Source organism: Aulonocara stuartgranti (genome assembly GCF_965226115.1).
Source record: "Aulonocara stuartgranti genome assembly, chromosome: 12".
NCBI classification, from domain to species: Eukaryota; Metazoa; Chordata; class Actinopteri; order Cichliformes; family Cichlidae; genus Aulonocara; species Aulonocara stuartgranti.
This window is the reverse complement of record NC_138948.1, coordinates 21,105,756-21,131,879: the sequence shown is the minus strand read 5'-3', so window position 1 is coordinate 21,131,879 and position 26,124 is coordinate 21,105,756. Positions and strand designations below refer to the sequence as shown.

Here is a 26,124-nt window from a genome sequence, read left to right as displayed (position 1 = left end):
TGTTTGTCAAACTTTATAGGCGCCCACGGACATGTGAATCTTCCTGCTAAGAAACGAGAGCCTCTGTCCCGCAGTGCCCATCTACATACAAGAACCCGCAAGACTGTAGAGAAGCGTTAGATATTAATCAGTGCATTATGAGAGCCACATTTTCAAAAGAGAGAAACACTGGAGGCATCCACTCTCCCTCTCCAGAGACTCTTCCACTTGATGACCATCCACAGTCATGTTGCGTTACCAGCACAAACACATCCACACTTTATTGCATTTGCACTGAGGCTGGCTGTGTATGCGTGTCCACATTCTCTCTTAATTAGACACCGCAGTGTGGCCTCCGCCTGAATGAATTCATCATCACCTCAAGGACATCAGTCATTAGCACTACTCCTCAACGCTGGCGGGCCTTATGCCATCAACCCTCTTCGGCCTTGAAATAACTTTTTAATCTCCGACTCTCTTCTGGAGCTTTTTGTCTCTCATTTATGCAGAAAAGAATCTGGCCATCAAAAGGAACAATGTAGCCTGATGGGTTTAGGAAAGACTTCGAGGCATAAGGAACGCAGGAAGATGCCGCCACAGCAGGATAAAGGTCAGAGGAAATCACACCTTTTTGAAATCTAATTTTATTTATATACAGGTAGAGTATCAATTTAGCATTAAATTAGAACTGTCAAACGTTTGAAATGAACACCAAAGACTTCAGCCAGGGAATATTTTCACAGACAAAAACACGTGCAAACGAGCAAAAACAAAAACATGAATCACACAAAATGCTTCTGTCTAAATGTCAAAATGTGCACCTGTGAGTCTGCTGGGAAATCACTGCATGTGTGAGGATTACAGCTGTGCTAATGAGGGCACATGCTCTGTCATTATTAGCTCCAGTATCTCCACCACCCCAATGTTTTGCCTTGACTTCACCCTCCTGGGGACTGCAGCATTACTGAACCTATTGGATTCTACATTAGTCAGCATTTAGTTGGTGGAAAGAAATTCCAGACAGACAAAAATAACGAGGAATTCTCTCTTCTTTATCAGACTTACAACTGATTATCTATGTCAGTTTGTGACGTGTGCATGTAAGAACCAGGTGAATCTCGCTGTAACACAGGAAATCTCAGCCTGTGTGGTTGTTTCTTTGGCTGCCCACTCCTCCTACACAACCAGGGAGATGACAAATCAAACTTGGCATGTAGAACATCTTAAAAATGCATCTACGTCATTACGTAGACTGGCAACCGCCTAGCAACAGCCTTAAAATGATGCGATTTCAGCATTTATGCCCCTGTAACACCTTACGTTGAATGTGAAGTTATAGCACCTAGCAAGCAGTTAGCTGAGCTTTGCATCGAGGCTGGAACAGGTAAAAAATCAAAATCCAATGTCATAGATCTCACTAATTTATAAAAATGATCTCTGTTTAATCTCATAAACAGCAGTGAGTTTATGCGGGTTATGTGCAGGGAAATACTGGGCAGGCAGTCAGTGACAGGAAGTGACTCAGCATATTTTCTTAAATCTCCTTTTTTTTTTTTTCCTTTAAGTCTTGAAAGCAAAAACTTAAAATGACCTTTTTTTACCCCCTTGAATAGGACCAGCAGGTTAATTTCAGTTGCTGTGCTGAGAAATGAGAGTGCACTAGATTTGCTTCCTGCGGCATGGCTCCATACAAATGAGGTGGTGATCCAGACGGAGCTGAGGTCTGGATTATGAGCATGAACACAAATAATGACCTGCAAGGTCTGCCAGGTTTTTAGTCTTACCAGGTAGTCATCTGGCTTGATGCCGAACAGATCTCTGAAGTAGCGGAAGGCCAGCGGGGCGTACGTCTTGAAGCGGAAGTCAGGATAGTGATGTGCTGGAGTCAGGTTGCTTCCCTCACTGGTAATATTTGACCAAGACAAGATGAGACAAACACACAAACGGGTATATTAGATACATCTTTCAACACTAACTGACATGAAATTTAAAAAAGAAGCTTTAACATTACAAAAGGAAACATGTTAGTGTCAGTAACACAGATGCATTCTCGCGCCCCCTGGAAAACTGGCACTACCGCGGGAAATGAACACCAGCACCTAATCTTTGTGCCTGGTATCTACGCTATTGACTCTGGGTAATTTTATCAGAGGGCCCTTGTATTTTCTTCCATTCCTGCTTGAACAGGCTTCAGTAAGTCCTCTATGGGAACCCAGATCCACCAGCATTGTGCTAACAGAGATAGGTCTGTATAGAGTTCTTCGCCTGGAGACTGAAGATGGCTCTAATTACTGGATCGAACAATACCAAATAAAAAACATGCACTTCAGCTCAAATGGGGAGAAAATGGCTCAAATAAAAAGGTTTAAAACCAAACAAAATGAGACACAATAACCTGCATGTTTTTTTTGTTTTTTGCCAAGCGTGGAGTGGGAGACGTTTCCAGACGGGCTTCGACAAAGGCTGACCCTGTTTCTAACTAACCTAACCCATAATCCTGTAAGCACATTGGATAAGGGTAGCGTGAGTCAGCCGTCGAGTCTTTTTTTAAAGCTAAACTTTCATTGGAATCAGTTTTGTAGTTGCAGAAATAGGTTAATAAAGGTTTTGTTTCCCAGGGCACCTCTAAATCTGGTTACTTGGAAGCTGCTCTGGGTAGAGAGGCCCTTTTGTTGTTCCCTGCGTGTGCTATATTCAGTGACACGGAGGCAAGGCGCAGGTGTAACACTATATCTGTGATCACGCAACAATGGCATTTGAATGGTTTGTTTAGTGCGCGAGGACAACGGGAATCATTTGCCACTGATTGAGAGTCTACTTAAAAGAAAAAAAACATTAAGCAACACAAGCGCCCGGAAAAATTTCAGTCTAATCAGGGATTCATCTCCCTCTCTGTGTCTGCGTGAGTCTGCGGAAAGGTGTGAGACAAACTGAAAATTAAGCGTGTGGGAGTCAAAGCGACATCTCCGTTTCCATCGTTTAGTCACTTGTTCAGGGTAGTCCTGCGGTGGGAGGAAAGAGAAGGGTTTGTGTGCTATTACAGAACAGAAGATAAATGCTGAGGGAAAGCAGAAAGAATAAAATAGGAAACTGTTATGTCAGAATAAAGATGTAAGACATTCATTTTCTCCCCTCACTCATTACACTCTGTTTGTTCTGTCTTGTGTAATTTTATTTTCTTCCTAACAACATGGCCTAGATTCTTTCTCCCCCTGTGAAAAAGGTGGCCCTGGAGACTGCCACCACTTTCATTTTAATTCAAACTTGGGCTGGATGAAACAAGCCTCATTTTAAACCAATTGTCGCTCGTCATTTTGCGCTTCAGAGCCTCAGCTAGTGTTGCCAACTCCTCAGTAAGGAAAATCGCTATTGGTTGTCCTAAAAGTCGCTAGAAGTCGCTAAATGATGTCATCGCTTAATTTGCATAATTGGTCATGCTAATCTAAATTGTAACCTATGTTGTTGGAGAGAGAAATAACATCGTGGAAGAGACATAAAGTGAGTAAAAACCGTCCTAAATGCATTTAGAGTTTATTTAGAACTACAAATTAAATTTCTTTTAGCAATTATTGTTTTTTTTAATGTCACAATTCCAGCCCTGCTTCTTTACCCGGGCTTGGACCGGCAAAAGTGACCCGAAATAGGCACTCTGGTGGAGTTACTTTGTGTGTGTGTTTATAAGTAGTTTTAAACCTTGTGATCCACAAAACAGCATAAGAGTAAAAGAGTAAAAGAAGAACTGACTGCGTTACAGCACCCGCTGCTTGTTGAGAGTAAAAGCGATACGCGCTTTCACGTCTGTTTTTAGCGACTTTTTTTAGAAAAAAAGTCGCTAAGGGGTCTGAAAACTCGCTAAATATAGCAACAAAGTCGCTAAGTTGGCAACACTGGTCTCAGCGAGAGATGTGGAGTTTTCATCAAAGTCTTGAAAGTCATCAGGGCCTTTATCAGTCAAACACAACAAGAGCTTTGTTTGGCTGTTGCTGAGGAGCAGGACTGGTGTGCGTGCCAGAAGGAGGTTTGCATAAACCATGCCCAGTTTGCATATCCTGGTGCAGCATCTCTAAGGTAAACCACAAAGTACATCCTGATAGGACTGTAATTCTCCTCCTGACGTCCAAGGGTTAAACACAACATTGAATGACCTTGGATGTATTTACACTGGGATGGACAAACAGCAACTAATAGACATCTTTTGCTCAGCTGCTCCTGATTTAATTTGTTTTTGTAGTTCCTCTACAGCTCTAAAAGAAAACAAAAACTGATAAAGTATGTGCCGCAGCATCAGCTGTGTGTTAATAAACCATATGTGTGGACATAAGGCAACACTTTCGATGAATTCCTCGTCCTGCTTTAGATTATATAAAGCATTTCTTTGAGCTGATGATGTAATTTTGAAGATAGCTCAGCGGCGCGCCGCCGTACGTTTTGCTCTGTGGCAGTTAAGAGGCACACAGTAAGCTGATTCCACAGTTCTTGGCAAGATAATCCACTAGAATAGTTTTATCCCTGCGTCATGACTTAGACTAGCAAAACTGTTGATAAATGATGACGCTGGCAGTTTGAGGTGGTACCACATTTTCTTTGGAGTGGATTTCGAGCGCATGTAGTTTCCACCGAGCGGGATTAATAACAGCGGTTAATGTTTTTCATTCGAGATCCAAACATATAATATTTGCGGAGGCCGTCCAGGCGAAGCGTGCCCTTCACTCACTTCCCATTCATTCATTCACAGCCAACCTACACACAGTCTGTTTTTACGAAGCAGCTCTCCTATTCACCAAGTCCTGCAGATAAATAACCTTGAGCTTACGCGACAAGGACGCAAACCTTCAACGCACAAAAACACATATGCTGAGAGAGTGTTTCTGTGAATGTAACACTGTGGATGTGCGTGTGGGATCACTGACCTGGGCAGAAAGACACTCTCCACCACATAGAAGTCTTGCATAAGAACATCTCTGTCAGGCTTGGAGGTGAGGTTTCCCACTGTATAGCCAATACCAAGCTGAATGGCTCCCTTTAACGCCGAGGATGTGGTCTGGATGGGAAATTCGAAAAGAAAATATCACATTAGTCTAGCCGTGGCACACTTGCTCCCTTGTTTACCCTTTGATTTGATTTGAAATATGAGAATTTCCACACAAACACATCCAACTGCACTTGCAGACTTGGACACAAATCCAGTTTGTGTTTTTATTGCATGACACCTCTAAAACATATTTCCCCAAACCTGAACAGAGGTAGCTAGTATAAAGAAATGCATTATGGGTGAATCTTAAAAGAAAAGAAAAGAGAGAGATGTTTCCATAAGGAGTGACGTCTACAGTACAAGAAAGAAAACAAATGTACCCAGCACTTGACTGACTGCTGGCAGCTGGCTGTGGGAGGGTCACGACATAATGTGCTGCAGAAGGAGTTAAGGGACTCGAGTGGCTCAGAAGCAAAAGCTGACTCTAAACAGCAGCATTAAATGTTAAGGGATCGTGCTCATATTCATCATAACATGAAAATGTTACCAAACACACTCCTTTACCTTCTTGTAGGTTTTCTCTGAGCTCCGATTCCCTCCTGTCCCATTTTCTGTGGCCGTAGACATCTAAAAGTGACACAAAGTCATTCAGGCAACAAACTATAACACCGTAATTCTTGTCAATTGTCGTATCACTCTAAAATTTACTGAGCAGTCAAAAGCATACCTTGCTTAATGAAAAGCTGTGCCTGACGAGCAGCAATCAGGGCAGCAGCTCTTGATTGTCAGGCTGAGCAATCATCAGGAGTTGTCACAGGACCTTCTGTAAGAGAACGGGTGCCCAGTAAGTTACTATAAAATATTTTTAAAAAGGCACTGACATTGCATTAAAGTAAGTGAATCTTGCTGATTCTGCTAATCTCCACCTGATAAAAAAGGCACTTTAACTCTGATAGTCACTCCTGACTCATGAGATGTACATCTGTGTTTTGTAATAAACATCAGAGTTCTGCTCGAGTGCCGTGTTGGAGAAACAGTCCTTTCCTGCCTGTCACTTCACCACCTCACAAATCACAGCGTGCAGATACAGAAATCTTGTTACACTTTAATCTAATCGCCGGCTTCTCTGTTTTCATATTGCCTCCATATTCAAGACTTTGTACGTGCAGAACAACACCTCATAAAGGAGTGGAGCTGCACAGCGTGTCACTGCCCGGCTTACAGCTCATCCAAGTCCTCCCTGAGCCACAAAGCACCAGTCTGTCTTGTTTCTACGTATGCTCTCCATGAATTTTCCACTCCTCCTTAAAATGTGTCTGTTTTTCTCCACTAACACTCCCAGAGAAAATGAGACAGAGTGGCGTAAGTCATTTAAATGTTGCCTCAGGACACACTGAGAAGAAGTGAGGAGTAAGAGCACTTGCAAAAGTTGGACTTTGACAAGCTCTCGCAAGGCTGCAGTCACCACATCACCTGCATATAAATGCGCCTGCTGTTACTGGAGCTTTGAGTATCGCACAATGTCTTGCTGCCCTCATGCCCTGCAGTCACCTGTTTTGTGACCAGCTGTCACATCATCATCACATCATCGCCATGCAGTGGAACACTAATTGAAAAAGTCTTGTTTGTGTTTGGTTCTTGCAAAGTAAAATCCTCGCAATATGTTGCACCTTTGTTGGAAATAGTCTCCAAATGGAGTAAGGTGCACTTGGACGAAAATACGCTCACACGCAGAGATTCAGATATTGAGAGTGTAGCAGACACTCAGCTCTTATCTCCAGACTGGCTCCTAATCTGCACACCAGCTTCTCTGTTGCTATAAACACATAAGAGACAATAGCACAGACCACAGAGACCATCCTGGCTAGAGGCTTACTCGGTCTTATTCTGCCTCTGTGAATCATTCATAGCTTTTATATCACCTTAAAAACAATTTCCTTCCTTACGAAAAGGACACGAGCACATTCGCTCACACAACAAACCCAATATGGTTTTTTGTGCGAGCTCCTGTTTTTTGTAAAGCTCACGTCTGTCATAAAATCCTGTTATTGATCTCGAGCCTCGTCAGTCAGTGTAATGAGGTGTTGATCCACCTGAGCCTTTACACTATGTGCCCTGAGCCTGAGGAATGTTAATAAGCCCGTAGGCAGGCCTGTCTGGCTCTCAGCTCAGCACCGGCCTGAGTGTCAGTGTCAAAATGAATTGTGCGGACCTCTCTTTCGCTCTCTCTCTCGCGCTCCAGCCACCTCTCCCTCACCTGACCCCACAACCCAGCTGGTACTCTAACAGACTGCTTCGAGAACAATCCACGAGAGGCCCGCAGCTGCAGTGAACAACAGCAGGTCTCTTGTTCACCTCTCAACAAAAGAGAGGCAGACAGATGGTCGGTAAAAATGGACGGAGGATCCTAATCAGGAGCGTCTCACCGCTGTCAAACACTCCCATCCCATGGTAAATGCCACTCACACAGGACTCTAACGAGGAAAACAAGAGTACACTGTACACGTGTAACACAATACCTCGTGTTTCACAATTACATTAGACGACCTCGCTAACACAAAAACGCAGCTTTGTTAAATCAATGCCTCTGGTAGACAGTGGATGTGGATATTTGTGGTCTTGGGCGAGAACCAAATGGGGAAAGTGATCCAACGGGTCAATAAAAAGGAAACTTAGTACATGAAAGCCTGAGTCTGAATGGAAAACTCACACAGGCGTGTGCATAGGGAGTTGATATTTCGATGCCTTTGTGAAAAAGCAAGTAAGGTCAAAGATAGCCTATGTTACGATAAGACTTTGCAATGACCTGAAGAAAATTCCTAAGCAATGCAGGAAATGTCATTCCAGGATCAGCTTTCAACAACTTGATAAACTAAACGCAGACATTAAAGCCATTTAGTAAAACATTAAACTTTTTCCCTGACTTACCACAACTTCATTATGAAACGTTACTTTTCGAGCACCGTGTCCTTCCCTTCTTGTGAAGCTTTTTTTGTTTTTGGTTTTCTTTCTAAAACTTTGCATTTACCTCTCATCTCTCCCTGAGCCTCACTGTACGTAAACAACTCCATTCCCACTCGTCCCTACAGCCTTGTCAGAAACTCTACCACCCTTCAAACAAACACACTTGAGTGCAGCTCAAACACTGGCTCTCATGCCGTATCTCCTCCGCGGCTTCGGGGTTATTGCCAAGGCTGCCATTCTGCCCCTGTGGAAGTCAAATAGCCACTCTGCAGCCAAGGCAGTCCTTGAAAGGAAAATATGTTGCAGAGAGCAGACGTGGGCTGTCTGGTATGATGATTATGCAGATTGAATAAATCTAAGCTGTCAAAAACTCAAAGTAGCTGTGCTAATATTCCCTCAATGATCCCAGCGGGCAAACCAGTAGTAATAATAAAGGCAGTGGTCAGGCAGATCAATCAACACATCATTAACCATGCTACGGAAATTATACTCTCTTCAAAATGATCTATATCTACCAGTGCCCTTCAGTAGAATAGCTAGGCTAAAATTAGGACAATCTGGATCACAATCTTTTTCAAAACCATCTGACTATGACTTCAAGGCTGTGAGGTATTCAGTCAACAAGGCTCCCACAGTCTCCATCTCCAGAGATATCACATATGGGTTCCTTTTGCTCTGCTTCAGTCCCCGGATACTATTGGATTACTGCTGCAGATTGGAGACATAATGGAAAATCAATAGCAGAGCAGCAATGCTGAGCTTCAAGGACTGGGCTGCTGGGCTTTCATGACCCATGCAATCCCACAACTCAGATGTTAGATAAGCACCGAGATCTGGATTTGGGTGGATACAATCAAGAAGATGCACGGGGAGCCAGCTTAGTCAGCCTGAAGGGGATCAGCTTCATCAACTTAAATGCTCTCATCCTTCACAGAAACTCGGGATGTAGGGCATTCAAAAAATATATACTCAATATTCCCAATAAATACACAGAGAAAAGGCTCATTGTCTGTATGCATCTGTCATGTGGGGCAGTGATCATTATACTTTTGATACCAGTGCTCTTTTGGTGTGTCAGTGTGATTACCTAAGGACTTTGTTTCCCCCATCTTGATACAGTAAGGCAGACAAAGACCATAACAGCAAGGAAGAACTACAGTTTAGCATGTATAGATACATATAGGTTTTCTGGTCCAATGCACAGCCACACACACACACACACACACACACACACACACACACACACACACACACAACAGAAGAAGCCATTATAAAAGAAGCCAGGTATCATTTTGACCTGTTTTTGGCACGTTGTGTTCCATATTTTACGACGTGCTCTGGAGGTACGTTTCTTTTCATCTTTGCTCAGATGTAAAAGCTGTGATGCTGCTTCAGAGTAGTGTTTGTCCCTGAACACCAGGCACTATGCAGCACTGCAGAGCTTTCCAAGTGTTTGCGTATGTGTGCAGCAGGAAGGCTACATGATGAAATCAGACTAAAACGGCAGCCCACAAAGATGGCCGACAGGCTGGAGTAAGATACAGGTAGGCTACGTGACTTTTGATGGCAAAAGTGGCCAAAAAGCGTGGCTAAATGAAAAGACACAGGTCAAGCTGAAAGAAAATATTTCGGTTAATTACTGATATTAAGCCTGTATGTTACCATGAAGGGGCAACCTCCAGGCTGAAAGCCAGCATCTCTGAAAACAAGTCGATTGAAATTAAACTTCCATCTTAAAATAATCAGCTGGTACAAAAAAACTGTGACAATACTGACCTGGATCTCCAGAGTTTGTGGTGTTGGTGCCTTTTGGAGCATTTTCAAGGTGAATATCTAAAACTAATATGGCTTAATGTGCTGTTATTTATATTAACAGCACATCAGAAAGTGGGCTCTCCAATTTTTTTACTCTTTTTAAAAATGTTTTTGATGTCTTTACACTAATTTGCAAGTACAGGTATTGATGGCTGTGTGATGCACCACAATACAGTCTATAGGTGGAACTTGCTAACATTAGCTGATAACTGAGCACTGCAGTCTCCTGTTAAAACATGGTCACCTGGGGTTCAAAACAACCAGGACTGATTGATAAAATGTGCTGACGTTTTAAAAACAGCACTCCACTACCCAACGAAGAAAGCCATAGTGGCTATGGCCATCTTTTAGATACAGTCTATAGTAAACATGTGCATAATGTATTAGATGTTGATGGAAAGTAAACACTGAACACTGAGGTCTATTCATGAGGTTTACACTGATAAAGTTACCAGAAGAGCTTGTTTGGATTACAAAATAACAAACACCGATCTGTTTTAACATCTTCATGCTGCAAGGAGAGCCCTGACACAAGTGTAAAAAAATGGGAGCTCCCTTCACTGAAAGCAGCTACCATCAATCACACAAGACGGAGCGTACAGCGTGTACTGAACACAGCATCCTTCTGAATCCTAAAAAAAACATGTTTCAGTGAGCTCGGCAGTGTGCATGTGAGCACAGTGATGTTCCCCTGACCATGCGTTCATCTCTAAACCTACATTTTATTCTGTGGTGTTGCATATTAGCATGGTGTTTGACCTTTTGATGACAAGAAATAAAGCAGAAAAGAAGGCGGGTGGGATTACACCTACAGAGTGGCCTTACCTTTGAAATGCAACATGAACAGAAGAAACAAGCTACACGGGGCGAGGGACGTAGGACAAAAGATGGAGGACAGCGAGAGGCAGAGATTCTGAAAAGCTGTCTTGTAAACGTGTAGTCGGGAGTTATATCAAGTTTTATTCTATGTAAACCCCCTTTTCTTGAGAGAAGAGATAAATCTGTGGTAATAAAGTCACAAAAAATGTCTCCATTTCATTATATAAGATAACTTGAGCAAGAGGAAACCCAGGGAGAAGATTCGGTGTATTTGTAATTCAGAGAGCGTCTCGTTCTAGCTCCACTCCGCATGAGAAGCTGTGAGGAGGAGGTCACCCTCTGTGTCCAGTGTGTCACATGATTCGGCTGAGGGCATGGGGGAGGTGGGGAGAAACATAGAGATGAGTTAATGGACAGAAAACAGAGACAATGTTCTTTAAAGACACAGAAGCAGAGACGCTGCTCCGATGGGACGGTACAGTACAGCACGGCTGTACAGAACGTACTACAGCAGGCTTATTATGCTTAACTACCAGTGATAACTAACCACAGCGAGCCTCTGCTCCCAACGTCAAGGCCCATGGATATCGCTACCATATGGAACAGAAACAATAGGAGACAGACTTGCCCATGTCAGTTTTACTAAAGCCTGCACTGTAGTCCAAAGGTCCTCATATTTCCCTTTAAGCCGAGAGAAGCCGTTTTATTACCTATGCATATCACAAACGTAAATGCTCTACTTCTGAGAATCCATAAATGATGTACTTCTCTGAAGTAGACTATCACATGATTAAAAGGGGAGTATATGGCCAGGCCTTTATTGACCTGAAGTCACAGGTTACTAAAAAAATAAATGAATGAATGAATTAAAAAGAAAAATAGAAGATTTATACTTTGACGACCGTCTCCATCCTCTCAACTCATTTCTACTTCCTGCCATCTCACTCTGGCGCTCTAGTGTCCCCCAAGTGGGCCTCCGCAAACCTCGTCATTATCAGGGCATGAGAGTGGGAGGGGGCCACAGGGGACTCAGCCGGCCCAAAACAACAACAACAAAACATCACAACCTCCAAATAATCGGAATTCCTGCGATGCTGCCAACGGATCGCTCTGCCAGCAGCCTCCAACCGGCCAACACAACCACTAATGGTTATGCAGTGTAGAAGAACTATGAGCCAATTATGTCTGCAGGTCTCCTTTTTTTCCACTCTTTCAAAAGCTGGTGTTGACGTGCCGCTCGCCCACAGAGATGGGAATTCCCGTTTGGAGGTCATTAAGATCAAAACGATAATACCGGGAAGTTCTGCATCTGCTGCAAAGTACATGAAGACACCATCGCGGCGATGATCGCTGACGTTCTTTTAAAGATTGTCTCTGTATTTATAAGTATGAGGTTAGAAAGTCATTTTAAGTTTGTAGTAAGTTTGAGTTGGTCGCAGAAGCTGTGACATCCTGGCTTTTCATCACTAGAACGGCTGCCACTCAGCAGCATCTTTTCATCGTTCTTCAAGCAATAATTACAACACGCTGAACTTCAAACCACTGACTTAGTGGGGAAACAGCAAAAAAACACTAACATGCTTAAAATAAACACATGCATCACATTTATATCCAAATAAGATCCAACACTTCGATCAATTTAAATGGAGGGTTGCACAAAAGAAGCTAATTCAAGGCTATTTAAGTGGTTTAACTAAAAGAGCAACAAGGATGAGGGTGACGATCTGGAGATAACACATTAACGCTTTGAATATTGTGAGGTTTTCTTTCCATTCGGCAAACAACATGTGAATGTAGCTGAACTGTCATGAAATGCAAGTGAAGAGATCTACAGACGCCTTTTTTAGGGCTCCATGCCTAAAATAAATGATCAGATGGTACAATTGATGATGTGTCCCTTTAACTATCAGTTTGACTTATTTCACTTTGTATGAGAAGAGAAAAACTAAACTAAACACTTTTGATGCCGTGGTCTGCCAGACAAACCTGAACATATTTAATAAATTTGAACTTTTCTGTTCCTATCGCATATTCTCTTTGCGGTTTTTCCTCTTTCTTAGTTCCTGTATCTAACAAGTCACCTGGGGAGATGATTACCTCTTTGCTTATAACTCACAAAGTTTAAAGGGTGTGGCACAAAAATAGATAAGAGACTCTAGATTTAATGTTCTCACTGCCGCTGGTGGCCGTCAGTAGCAGGCCTATGTGGTATGTGCTGACACGAGTGGAGCCTGGCCAGTGAATGAGGACAATAAAACAGAACAGAAAGAGAGGGCGAGCCCACACTCTGCTCAGGAGGTCATGCTGGACAGACGTATGGAGCCTAAACCTCCAAATATGACTCGAGTGTGTCTGACTGGCTTGTTTGAAGGACATACATTGTTTTATTCACCGTCATCTGTATTATAGATGGATACCATTTAGCTCATTTTCTCTGTCCGTGTTAACTTCACAACCAAGGAGACTTTTTAAACCCGGAAACTTAGTGCATGTCGGATATTTAGACTCTCAAATGATACCATTATCTGCCTCAAACATGTACAGCCAGACTATACTAAAGATACTTCAGCTCTGGTATTTGGTCACTTTGACCCAGTGTATTAAATTGTTAATTTAGCAATTGATTAACCAAAAAGACCAACCAATAAAAAAAAAAGTAAATAAATTTCCAAACAGAAACTTTGCTTTGTAGTTTTTCTACTGTACTAGAAAAACTACAAAGCAGTTTTAACCCCATGAGGAGCTGAAGGGCAGAATACTGCTCTTCACTACACTTACTTCAGTACTTCACAAGCAACAAAGCAGGAATTAGCTTGGATTTCGCTACAGCGGAGCATTGAGGAGAAGCAAGAAAAGGCTGACATGGTGTCGGATAACCCAAGATGACAAACTCCAGAAAGAAAGCAAACACTCCCGTTATGCTTTCAGCTCGTTGCAACTGGAGCGCAGCATGTTAGACAGCTTCAAAACAGACTGCAGACAATAGTGAGGGAGGATCCTCAGAGAGAAGAGCTAGAATGGCTGTAGTGGGAGGAGAGGTCGCACTGAACACACACAAACATTACCAGGTACCAGATTTCATTTTCACAACACAGTGAGACTTTTTTTTTCTCTAATCTGAACATGTTGAATGTGACCAGTGTGGCACACAGGGGTGTGGCACACAGGGGTGTGGCACACAGGGGTGTGGCACACTGGTCACTCAAACCATTATCTGGAATGAGAGCGCTGCAAGCTAATGTTCAGACCACTGACTTATGTAACTGTCTTAATGAGTCTCATATGCCTGTTATTTTGGTCATATCACAAGACTGAACTTAAAAACCCTACAGCTGGTAATTGTGCTACCTTTTTACACAGGGTGCTCATATATTTGGGAAAAAAAGCTGTATGAGCGCCCTGTGAGGCCCCTCTGCAAACAAGTACCTCTGTTTAATTACTGAAGTAAGAAAGAATCCGGTAAAACTCCAGGGAAAGACACAAAACTGCAGAAAGTCACAGAATCATCAAATATGATTTGTGTTGACAGTTTGGGCTTCGCGGTGCTGAGGCACTTCTGCTGCCACTCAAATGGAAAACATTATGTAATGCACAAATGCTTTTCACTCTTTTCAGTGCAAAGGCAGCAGGCAGCACAGGACAGGAGCACAGGTGTTACTCCCAAGGAGAGAGCAGGGGATTTGCATGAGCCATTTTCCTGTCAAAAATCCTGCGGCAAGCTGGTCAGCCTGGACAAACCCCACCTGTCTCCCAGTCAAATGAAGCAGGAACAGGAAGTTAATGAAGAGATTACACATTTATATATAGATGCTTTGTCTTTGTAGTATAGGCCGGCTTGGAGCTAGTCAGATTTGACTGATTATTCAAATTAGCGTCTAATTTCTGCAATATCTCAAGGACCAATGAGAAGATATTTGAGCAGCATTTGTTGCTTTATGAACCACAACGTGAATAACACCAGAAGCATTTCCAAAAGGAGGAATTTATCATCAACTGCTCCTCATAACCGAGAGAAAACTGCACTCTTATGCTTTCCATGTGATTATTCACAGCAACAAAGCAAAACTCAGTGAAGTCAATCATATATCACGTAAAAAAGAAACTCGTTAGCTGAGCCGCAACTAAACAGTATCTAAAGCAGCCTACAGGTTGTGGCTCTTCTTCTTTTGGACTCTTAAAACTGTTTCACAGTGGTCGCAGCTCAGGCCTTTGGTGTGGAGGCGCATCGGGATGAAAGGGGCTGTCTGTGAGGAGCTCAGCTGCCAAATACCAGCAGAGAAATGTAGCACCTCGCTGTAGAAAGAGCAGTGAGAACGTGGCAGATGCTGAGGCGCGGGCCAGCACGTACAGAGAGAAATTTGGTGTTTTGCATGTCAAATGCAGGAAAGGTTCCTGAGAAGTGTATCCACGTGCCAGGCCATGAAATGTGGAAATCTAATTGTCGTTCACCAGGCTCTCAAAACACACACAGGAAGTTAAAAAGATCACTTCACCCATTAACTGTCATCACATTTCGAACCACACTTTCCTTGCTCCATCCTCAGTTGCACAACTTCCAACTATGCTTGCCTCATTTCCCATCAAACTGTCTGTTTCTCTGTAAATGTGCAAGCCCAGGCTCACATGTGCAGATACATGAGGGGGGGAAACTTCATTTAATAGAAAACAGCTATAAAATATATATAAAGGAAGACAGAACTGTAGAGCAGCACTCATCTAAATAAAATCAACAAGATTTACATTCAGAGTGAAGGATGGAATTCACCTGATGTCACACGTGAACTTAGCATGAATATGTTAAGAAGATCTAAAATTATGACTCTTTCGGCAGAACATATCTTTTCTTTCTTTTTTTAAACTGAGTTATTCAGAGAAATGACACCTCCACCTCTTTATCAGACAACAAACGGAGCAGCTGGCTGACTCGCACACCTGCAGTTGTTCACCTGTCGTGACAACACCTGAGAACTGACGCTGTGAGACACAATGTCCACAAGGTTGTAAAAGATGTTGGGTGAACATCTGTGTCGGTGGCTACTGTCATTTTGTTTTCGTCTGTACGAATCTTTGGTGTGACGCATCAAACTCACAGTAATCGTCTTCTTCTTCTGCGCAGTCTTGTGGAAATATTCCCGTCTGAGCGGCTGCTGCAGTCTTTACCTTTCTGTTTCTTCAACGCGACTAGCCACCGATACAAAACTGCGGTTTAGAGTAGGACACGCAGCGTTTATTTCCACCGCAGGCTGGCTATGAACTGAGTCCTCCTCCTCTGCCGAGCAGACCTGTGTCGTGTGTCTCTGCCTCCCAGCCCTGCCTCTTTACAGCCGTGCCATTCAGTGCGCCACTGGATTCAAGCGAGTACGAAAAGTGGCACGAGCACGCCCTCTGCTGGCAGCAGCAAATCTCACAGTTTCGTTAAGCATCAATTTAGATCCAAGTTCAGCAGGGGCAGCAGGTGGTGCTGTGTGCTGGCACCATCCACCTTCTAGCAAGAAGGTCCAGGGTGGAGAGTTTCAGTGTCGGCTGTGCGTGTTTTCCCCGTGTCTGCGTGGGTTCCTCCCCAAAATCCAGAAACATGCACGTTAGGGTAGTGATTCTAATGTGAGTGTGTTAGCCCTGTAACAGACTGGCGACCTGTCCAGGGTGTACCCTGCTTCTCGCCCTAGGAAAAAGGGATGGAAGTGACATTAATATAAAGTTATCTTCAAATTCACTGGAGGGTAACTCATCCTGTTAACAAATATTTATTTATCGAAACACACATGATAAATCTTTGCGGTCAGGCTGGGATGCAGTGCTGCAAACATCGTCTGAAAATTTGCATACTTCCATCTATACAGAGTGTGAATGCATTTAATGTTCACTCAGCTCTCAGCGGTGTCTCCAGAGCTGTGGACTTGTGTTAGGTGCACAGTCACAGCAGGCTCACTGAAACATGGTGATATTAATATGAATGATATCACAGTAGAAAACAAATAAATGTTAACAGTTGTTTTGTTTTTTTTATTTTAGTAACCTTTGTTGTTGTTGATTCTGTGGTGTTGTGTATAGGAGCAAACCAAAGACCAGCAGCCCCCCCCCCCCCCCAAAATAAAAAACTGTGGAAACAAGAAGTTGATATTTACAACTTCTAATTACACAATAAATAAAATATGTTAAAATTTAGATCTCACCTGACTATCATCATATTACAAATATTCTGGCCATCAACAAAGTTAGAAGCATTAAATTGGCATAGTTTAAAAAAATGCTGTGTTAGTAGCAGAAGCGATTGTTTTATTAAAAAGAAAACATGTATGAGAAAGTATGGCAACTAAAATCTCCACCACTTACAAACAACACATGTCACAGCTTAGGGTGACTAAGGGTGTGGTGGAAAGGGAGAAACTTCATTTAGAAAGAACAGCATCAGTTACTGTACATTTAAAAGGTACCCGAGGATTTTTGTCAATGTAATTTCTCAGTTTAATTCAAGTAAATGGCTCATTTATGATATCAGCTAACCAAGAACACCACACAGAGCTCAGAGATCCTACATAGACAGAAAAGGATTTACCAAACCCTTCAAAGCAAATGTTTGAACTTTTTTCAGGTAACTTTCTTGAGTCATTACTGACTGACATATATGATACTTGACTACCCTATTTAGATACGGGAAATTGTTAAAAGTCTGGAATGTCTTTGAACACTTTCCTTTCAACAAGTTTAGTTAGTAATTTATTTTTTAGTATATCACTTTCTGATGGTAACCCACTTTCTCTTTAACTGCTCAATCTAGCACTTCTTGTTTTGCTGATAGTCAAAATATGTTAAATATGCTGTCAGGTGTGATGTAAATCTATCTTTCTATTCTTATTGGTTCTGGAAGAAAGCATCATGTCACCCAGTTATTCCTGGAAGAACAGTCAATTCCAGGAATGGCTGGCCTACTGAAATTACTCCAACAACTCATCCAAGTTGATACCAAAAAAAAGAAAAAACCCTTAAAAAACAACACAGAGCAAAATCTAAAGAAGTGCAGGCCTCACTTGTCTCATTTATAGTCAGAGTTTATGATTCAACAATAAAAAAAAAAGACTGGGCAAAAATGGCATCCATGGGAGAGTTTAAGGAGAAAACCACTACTGACCAAAAAGAAGATGAAGGCTCATTTTAAATTTGCAAAACAAAAACAAAAAACCCATCTGAATGATCCCCAAGGATGATTTGCTCTAAGTGATGGGTCGATGAATTCTGCTCTCAGAAAATCCTCAAGGAGAATGTCCAGCCATCAGTTTGTGCCCTGAAGCTCAAATGCACTTTGGTTATGCAAGGACAATGAAAAAACAACAGACACTTTTATGGTATTTTCATTTTAATGGAGAGAGACTATGAAAGAAAAATCCTTAAAAGCAAATTACATCCAAATGACTGGCCCTAGGGGTCAGTTCATTTATCTATGAAACTGAAAAAAAAAAAAAAAAGTTGTTCACGAGGCTCATAAAACTATTAATGATCCATCCAATATCCTTTTTCCAGAGCACAAGTTCTTACCCTTATGGAGACCAAAAGGTTGATTCTGTTCATCTGGATGTTTCAGTGAGAGAAATGTTTCATCACTCATCCAAGTGTTTCTCCAGTCTCAGCTGACCACATCTTTCTCATAGTCATCCTCACATCATGAGGTAAAATCTTGCATCGTGCTCCAGACTGAGGGTGTTTGATGGTCATTTTATATTTCTTCCATTTCTGAATAATCGCACCAACAGCGGTCTCCTCACCAAGCTTTTTGCCGAGGGTCTTGTAGCCGCTTCCCGCCTTGTGCAGGTCTACACTCTTGTCTCTGGCTCTGATGGTGGTGAGGCTGGAAGGTTTCTAGAGCTCTGGCTGGGTTGTAGGGGATCAAATAGTTACTTCACTCAATGAAATCCCAATCAATCCATAAATTTTATATAATGTGGTTCTCCCCCCCCCCCCCCCCCCCCTTTTTTTTTTTTTTGGTTGATATTCTGTCTCTCAGCATTGAAATGATGCTGCCAAAATATTAGAGACTTCATTTCTTTGCATATGAACAAACTTGCAAATTCAGCAGGAGATCAAATAATTATTTCCCTGACTGAATTTGTTTTTCTGTCAGATTTGGAGAAACTTGACTTCGGTGCTGTGTCTGGTGAGTATGGGTGTATTGTAAAGCATAATTTAACTTTTTAAATTTGAAGTATTATAGATTGATACAAAAGAATATTGTTTGTGTTTTTGGATTGCGTTATCAGCAGTACTCAAAAGTGTCCACAAGAGGTCTCTCAGGTCCACAATAACAAATCATAAAAGGTTGCATACAGCAGAAAACACATCTGGTAAAAGTGTATAGAATGGTTTTATAGTGGGCCACTTGGCCTACTTGGTACTGAGAAATGCCCACTAGAAGAATGGCCACCAGGGCAAAACAATGGTTTTGACTTAATCAGCATTAACCTCGATTAACCCCCTGAGTTTGATGACTGAGGTTGACCAATAAAATTAATTCATTTAGAGTGCTAAAAGAATTAATTGAATACATCAGAGGTCACTAACACTGTGAGTCTGAGTCCAGACCCACAAGCTGTCCCATACAGACATGGACCCACAACCAAAACAGATTTAAAACCTGATGGGCGCTTCTATTTTAATTGGTGCAGTTTTTCTGCTCTTTACGGTAGCGGCTCTCTGGCTGAAGAAACACAGGCAAATTGGATACAAGTTCAGCCACTCAGTCAATTAAATTTGTGCATTCCGGGTGCTAAACACTTGGACTCTGCAGCCCTGACAGCGTAGAGTTACATGTGAAAAGAGTAGAAAGAAGAAGAAAGACAGCAATGTAGAAAAAAAAGGGAGAAATACAGACGATAGCACTGGAGAAAGTGGAGAAAAAGAAAATAGAAAAACAGTGAATTGAAGAAAGGGAGCGAAAAATCAGGAAAAAATATGGTTGTGCAAAAAAAGAAACATGGAAAGTGAAAATAGAGCATTTAATGAGTAAATGCTGGAGTTCTCCACATGCAGTCGGTTGATCGCCTAATAAAACACAAAAGGGGAAATACAAGCTTTTCCTCCATTTATGTAATTTTTCTGTAGTTAGTTTATTTCAAAATGCATCATTTTCTTATTTTCTGTTATTTTGAAAAGGACCTCTACTTTAAAATTTTTAATGTGCGCATTTAACATGTCACTAGTCAAACATATATGTTTAGTTCTATGTTGCGTGAACAGAATATTTTTTTATATACTACATATAATGAAAATGTTTTTGATACATTTATCACACTGTTTATGTGATTAGACATTGTGATGTTTGCTTCAAGAAATTTTCTCCAGCTGGAACTCTTTAAATTTTAGTTGAATACCCCTGAAATACACCATTAAAGAATTAATAAATTAATAATTATTTAATGAAACAGATAATGAATTCATTAAATGTGATTATAAATTAAAATTTGAAATGATAAAAAATTTTTTAAAAGATTTTCAATGACATTAATTGTTATTTAATTATTTATTTATGTAATTAATTTATTAATACCTGTGGCTGCTGTCACCAGCAGTTATGCAGTTTAAGATAATTTCATGGTTTTAAGTTGCAATAAATAAGTTAAGATACTTTACTTTTAATAAATCAGATTGTAATGTATACATTGTTGGTTTTAAAAACTCACATTTAAAGGTTTTACAGAATGTTTCCAGGGTGGAACCAATGTTCAGTTTGTTGTTTGGGTTGACAGTATTTTCAGTTACACGCCACACTCGGTAGAGGGCAGCATGCTTTCCTTTCTTAGTTGGTGCCTGGTACAGATTTGGAGACACATGCAACGAAGTTTTCCACCTGTGGGTAAAGAGTGTGCACTGCAAGATGTGTTTTCATTAAGAACAACTTACTGTGAAAATTGATTATTTTATGTTGTTTATACAGTTCTCACGGCATCGTTGGTAGCACCTGTGTCCAATAAATGCCAGTAAAAATCAAAAACACATTGTGTTTGTTTTTCAACTTAGCGGGAGCTACAAAACCTATTTTAATTAATTAACAACACATTTAATTCATTATTTAAATTATGTATTTATTTAAGTCATTTTGGCACTACTTTGACACGCTGTGAAATAGAGCTACAGATCAAAAATAACTTATGTGGTGTGCACTACATATACCATGGCAGCAGTGGCATGACCGAGCAAACAGTATAAGCAAGACTGTAGACTGACAGAACAGGTAGTGAGAGACTATCGGATGGCCCTGATGAGGGCTTTTTAAGGGAACTAGCTAAGCCTCTCGGTGAGGCTGGTTAGGTGAGGCTGGCTGCAGTAATCGCTGCCAGTCTGCCGTAGCCATACGAGAGGTGAGTTGTATTGTTCCGCACACGATATAGCTAAGTAGTACAGCCACGTAAAACATGTTTGATTAGCTGACGAGCACCGAGTCTAATAAGTGCTTAGTGGACACATGTCCAACATCAGTTTTATGTACTTTTCATTTGTTTGTTATTGTGTAAAACTGTATGCTAAAGCGGAATGCTAACGAGATGTTCTGCCGTAGTGTGCTGTGCGGAGTGGTGTGTGGCGAGCCTGTGCACTGATAATACACCATTGTTTCCATTCAGGCAATAAAGTGGCAACGATCGATAAGAGACTCCTTGTCTTTTTTAAAAACACAACACAACGCAGAGTCGAGGAGTCTGTTTGGGCCGAACTGTTGCAGCGGGATGAAGCAGAAACCGGTTACACCAGTTATCCGGCACAACTGGTTGGGAAAGAAAAAGGAAAGAATAATACACGGAAAATAGTCTTCTAAGAAGTTTTGGCACCAAACTGGAAGAGCAATTGAAGCCAAAAAATGTTGGCAGCACACCTTACTTTGTGAAGCATGAATGCTGACAATGTGTTATTCATGTTCCAAATGATACAACTCAACACCAAAATATTAGCATTTCACAATGTAACTTAAACATCTCATTCGAGATGACTGATTGTTTCATTATAGTGATTTAATTATCAATTGATACAACTGCTCAATTACATAATGAAAAAGACCAAAGTCTGAAAAATATTTAATATGCAACTTACAAATAGATTACACAAACATGATACGCTTTCTTGGTCCCCTTCCTGGTCTACACGCATGGTTACTCAGTGAGGGCAAAAGGTAAAAGTGAAAAAGTGTCTCTGTGCTCCCACTAAATAATGTCCACAGTTTACACCAGAGCAAGATATAGGGAAGCACCTCAACACAGTTCACACATTATTCCTCAATGGCTGAAGGGAAACCCGCAGCCGAGGTCCGGTAAAGACACGCTGTGAAATGGAGCTACAGATCAAAAATAACTTATGTGGTGTCTACAAACATCCTGAGTGAAAAAAGATCAGTGCATCATGGAAAGCCCCCACTGAATCATAACTAAGGAAGGATTCACGGTCACCTGATCTAGCCCAGTGCCCATAGCCACTAAATGTTCTGTCAAAAAGAAAGGTTTTACACCTAATCTTAAAAGTAGAGAGTCTGAGTCCCAAATCTAAACTAGGAGCTGGTTTCACAGAACCTGTGCCTGAGTGCTGAAGGCTCTGCCTCCCATTGTACTACTATCCTAGGAACCACAAGTAAACCTGCAGTCTGACAGCAAAGTGCTCTACTGGGATCTTACAGTGCTATGAGGTTACTGAGATAAGATGGGGCCTGATTATCCAAGATCTTGTATGTATGCATGAGGAGAAGAACTTTGAATTTGATTCTGGATTTAAAAGGAAGCCAACAAAGAGAATCCAGCATGGGAGAAATAATATTAGAGATCTGGAAGAAAACAGTTCTACACATTTGTTTAATATACAGATTGACGGACATATCCTGGTCAAAACTGACTCCAAGATTCCTCACAGTGTTACTAGAGACCAAAATAATCCCATCAAGAATAAACATCAGGTTATAAACCACATGGCTAAGTACAATAGATAGTTGTATCTGAATTTAGAAGCAGGAAATTAGAGGTCATACAGGTTTTTACGTCTTTAAGAGATTCCTGCAGTTTAATGAGTCATTGTGTGTTATTTGGTTCATGGATAGATAAGTTAAATGACACTTTGTGTGGAGAAACAATGCGATGAGAACAAATGAGAAGAAGCAGAAACTTTAGTAATCAAAACATCACCCCTGCATTATCAGAACAGTTTGAACTTTTGCTCTATTTCAGATAAAGTGTACTAAATCTGAATCACTGATTTGTGTCATGTCAGAAAGAATGAAGTAGTGCTGGCACAGCCTTCCAACATCTCTCTAGCTCTCACTTATATGTTAAAGCTAGTTACCAGCTACGAGCAAAACTTGGAACCCAAAGCATTAGCAAGAGGTCTCCTTACTGTCACAGGGCTGGGTCTCTGACCCAATGTTTTTTGTATCTTTTTTCCTCTTTTGTCATTTTTAGGAGATAATGTTGATTTAGGATTATTGATTTGTTTACCTTGGGTTTATACAGTTCTCACGGCATCGTTGGTAGCACCTGTGTCCAATAAATGCCAGTAAAAATCAAAAACACATTGTGTCTGTTTTTCAACTTGGAGGGAGTTACAATACCTATTTGAATTAATTAACAACACATTTAATTCATTATTTAAATTATGTATTTATTTAAGTCATTTTGGCACTCTGTGCATTCCATATTCCATGGCAGCAGTGGCAAGACCGAGCAAACAGTATAAGCAAGACTGTAGACTGACAGAACAGGTAGTGAGAGACTATCTGATGGCTCTGATGAGGGCTTAAAAAGCAGAGGCAAAGGGAACTAGCTAAGGAGGAAGAACTGAGACTAAAAGATCAGACTAAAGGCATGCCAGTTATCTGGCACAAATGGTTGGGAAAGAAAAAGGAAAGAAGAATACACGGAAAATAGTCTTACAAGAGGTTTCAGCACCAAACCTGAAAAACAAATGAATGCACACAAATTAAGTCGGGAGGAAAGACTGAGACTGAAAAAAACAAACTCAGGGCGGACCAGTTATCTGCCACAACTGGTTTGGGTAGAACAAGGAAATAGAAGAGTCTTCTAAGAAGTTTCAGCACCAAACCAGAAAAGGGATCAAACCCACACAATGTACTTTCTGTCGGCAGCACACCTTACTCTTTGAAGTATTCATGAAGTATTTATGTTCCAAATGATACAGCTTAGCATCAAATTATTACCATTTCTCAACCTAACTTACACATGCATTTGAGATGACTGTTTGATTGTTTCATTACAGTCTTCACACAAACTTCATTATCTGCCCATTTACTCACCTGCTTCTTGCTGCTCTGTCCTCCCCTTCTTCTTTGCACTGACGGTCATGCACAAACACATTTAACTTCAAGATTACATAGTAATATAATCTGATCAGATTATGATGATAATATACGATATAATATATGAGCAGGTTGGGCATTCATATTTGCTATCAGTATAGCAAACTGCTTAGTTATGTGAAATCATCATAGATGAATATGGGGAAAACAGAAGCTATACTCCCTTTACAATTTTAGTCGTAGAAAAGAGTTTTCTACAGCCATTGCTCTCTCCCTTTCTCTCCCTCTCTTTCCTCTTCTGTCAGTCTTTGTGCTGTCTCCCAAAAGTTAAATGTAACACTGAAACTGAATTTAAACCCATGTAAATTTACACCAATATTCAGACTGAATACAGGCTGCTACTGAACAGAGATAAGTAACACCCTTTGACTCGCTATAACCTGGACCTGGAGCTGTACTGTAAACAAGAAATGAAGCCCAGAATAGGAATAGAAATCTTTTACAAGTAAAATAATAAAGCACATCAGCTCCTTTACTGGTAACTCGCGATACACAAGCAGACCAGTGACTCAGAAAGCTGAAATTAGCTAATAATCTTTAGCGACATAGGCAACCTTAGCTAATGTTTTCGATGTGATGAGAACAAATGAGAAAAAGCAGAAACTTTAGTAATCAAAACATCACCCCTGCATTATCAGAACAGTTTGAACTTTTGCTCTATTTTAGATAAATAAAGTGTACTAAATCTGAATCACTGATTTGTGTCATGTCAGAAAGAATGAAGTAGTGCTGGCACAGCCTTCCAACATCTCTCTAGCTCTCACTTATATGTTAAAGCTAGTTACCAGCTACAAGCAAAACTTGGAACCCAAAGCATTAGCAAGAGGTCTCCTTACTGTCACAGGGCTGGGTCTCTGACCCAATGTTTTTTGTATCTTTTTTCCTCTTTTGTCATTTTTAGGAGATAATGTTGATTTAGGATTATTGATTTGTTTACCTTGGGTTTATACAGTTCTCACGGCATCGTTGGTAGCACCTGTGTCCAATAAATGCCAGTAAAAATCAAAAACACATTGTGTCTGTTTTTCAACTTGGAGGGAGTTACAATACCTATTTGAATTAATTAACAACACATTTAATTCAGTATTTAAATTATGTATTTATTTAAGTCATTTTGGCACTTTGTGCATTCCATATTCCATGGCAGCAGTGGCAAGACCGAGCAAACAGTATAAGCAAGACTGTAGACTGACAGAACAGGTAGTGAGAGACTATCTGATGGCTCTGATGAGGGCTTAAAAAGCAGAGGCAAAGGGAACTAGCTAAGGAGGAAGAACTGAGACTAAAAGATCAGACTAAAGGCATGCCAGTTATCTGGCACAAATGGTTGGGAAAGAAAAAGGAAAGAAGAATACACGGAAAATAGTCTTACAAGAGGTTTCAGCACCAAACCTGAAAAACAAATGAATGCACACAAATTAGGTCGGGAGGAAAGACTGAGACTGAAAAAAACAAACTCAGGGCGGACCAGTTATCTGCCACAACTGGTTTGGGTAGAACAAGGAAATAGAAGAGTCTTCTAAGAAGTTTCAGCACCAAACCAGAAAAGGGATCAAACCCACACAATGTACTTTCTGTCGGCAGCACACCTTACTCTTTGAAGTATTCATGAAGTATTTATGTTCCAAATGATACAGCTTAGCATCAAATTATTACCATTTCTCAACCTAACTTACACATGCATTTGAGATGACTGTTTGATTGTTTCATTACAGTCTTCTAACTGTCAAGGAATAAAAGTGCTCAATTATGTAAAGAAAAACAAAGACTGAAGTCTGACAAATAAGGTACGTGTAAATTCAAACAGAGATCCTGGAAACACGATTACCTTTCTCGGTCACCCTCCTGGCCTACTTGCATGGCTACTCAGCAAGAAGGCAAAAGTGAAAAATTCTCTGTGCTCCTATTAAACAGTGTAAAACAATTTCCACATTTTTTACACAGGACCAAGATAAAGGCAAGCAATACACAGGATACACAATTCATTAAATTACAATTTAATATAAGGTTATACTTTATAAAGGATTTGCAGACACAAGCACGCAGGATTTTCTCACTGTGAAAATCCTTAATAAAAATTGCACATTACATTTTTAAATTAGCATTATTTTTTGTCCTTTTATAGTGACAGGAAAGCAGCAGGAGAGAGAGAGAGGGGAACACATACAGCAAATTCAAACCTGCAATTAAACAATTAATTGCAGAAAAAATTGCCAGATGTAGCAAATGTTATATGAAT

General features: G+C 40.9%; 1 protein-coding gene across 3 annotated transcripts in view; it reads right to left on the bottom strand.

Annotated features, from left to right (window-relative positions):
* pip5k1bb (phosphatidylinositol-4-phosphate 5-kinase, type I, beta b) overlaps window positions 1-15,916 on the bottom strand; it is a 32,332-nt gene extending 16,416 nt beyond the window's left edge. The window contains exons 1-5 of one of the 3 annotated variants that reach the window (XM_082554867.1): window positions 15,640-15,916; window positions 5,679-5,774; window positions 5,516-5,578; window positions 4,890-5,020; window positions 1,764-1,881 (exon numbers count right to left, since the gene is read on the bottom strand). In XM_082554867.1, coding sequence (XP_082410993.1) covers window positions 1,764-1,881; window positions 4,890-5,020; window positions 5,516-5,578 — 312 coding nt within the window. In that variant the 5' untranslated portion in view covers window positions 5,679-5,774; window positions 15,640-15,916. Of the gene's footprint in view, window positions 1-1,763; window positions 1,882-4,889; window positions 5,021-5,515; window positions 5,579-5,678; window positions 5,775-7,879; window positions 8,159-15,639 lie in introns of those variants that run through there. The other 2 variants (XM_082554868.1, XM_082554869.1) reach the window with 2 other exon arrangements.
* Between the last annotated feature and the right edge of the window lie 10,208 nt (window positions 15,917-26,124).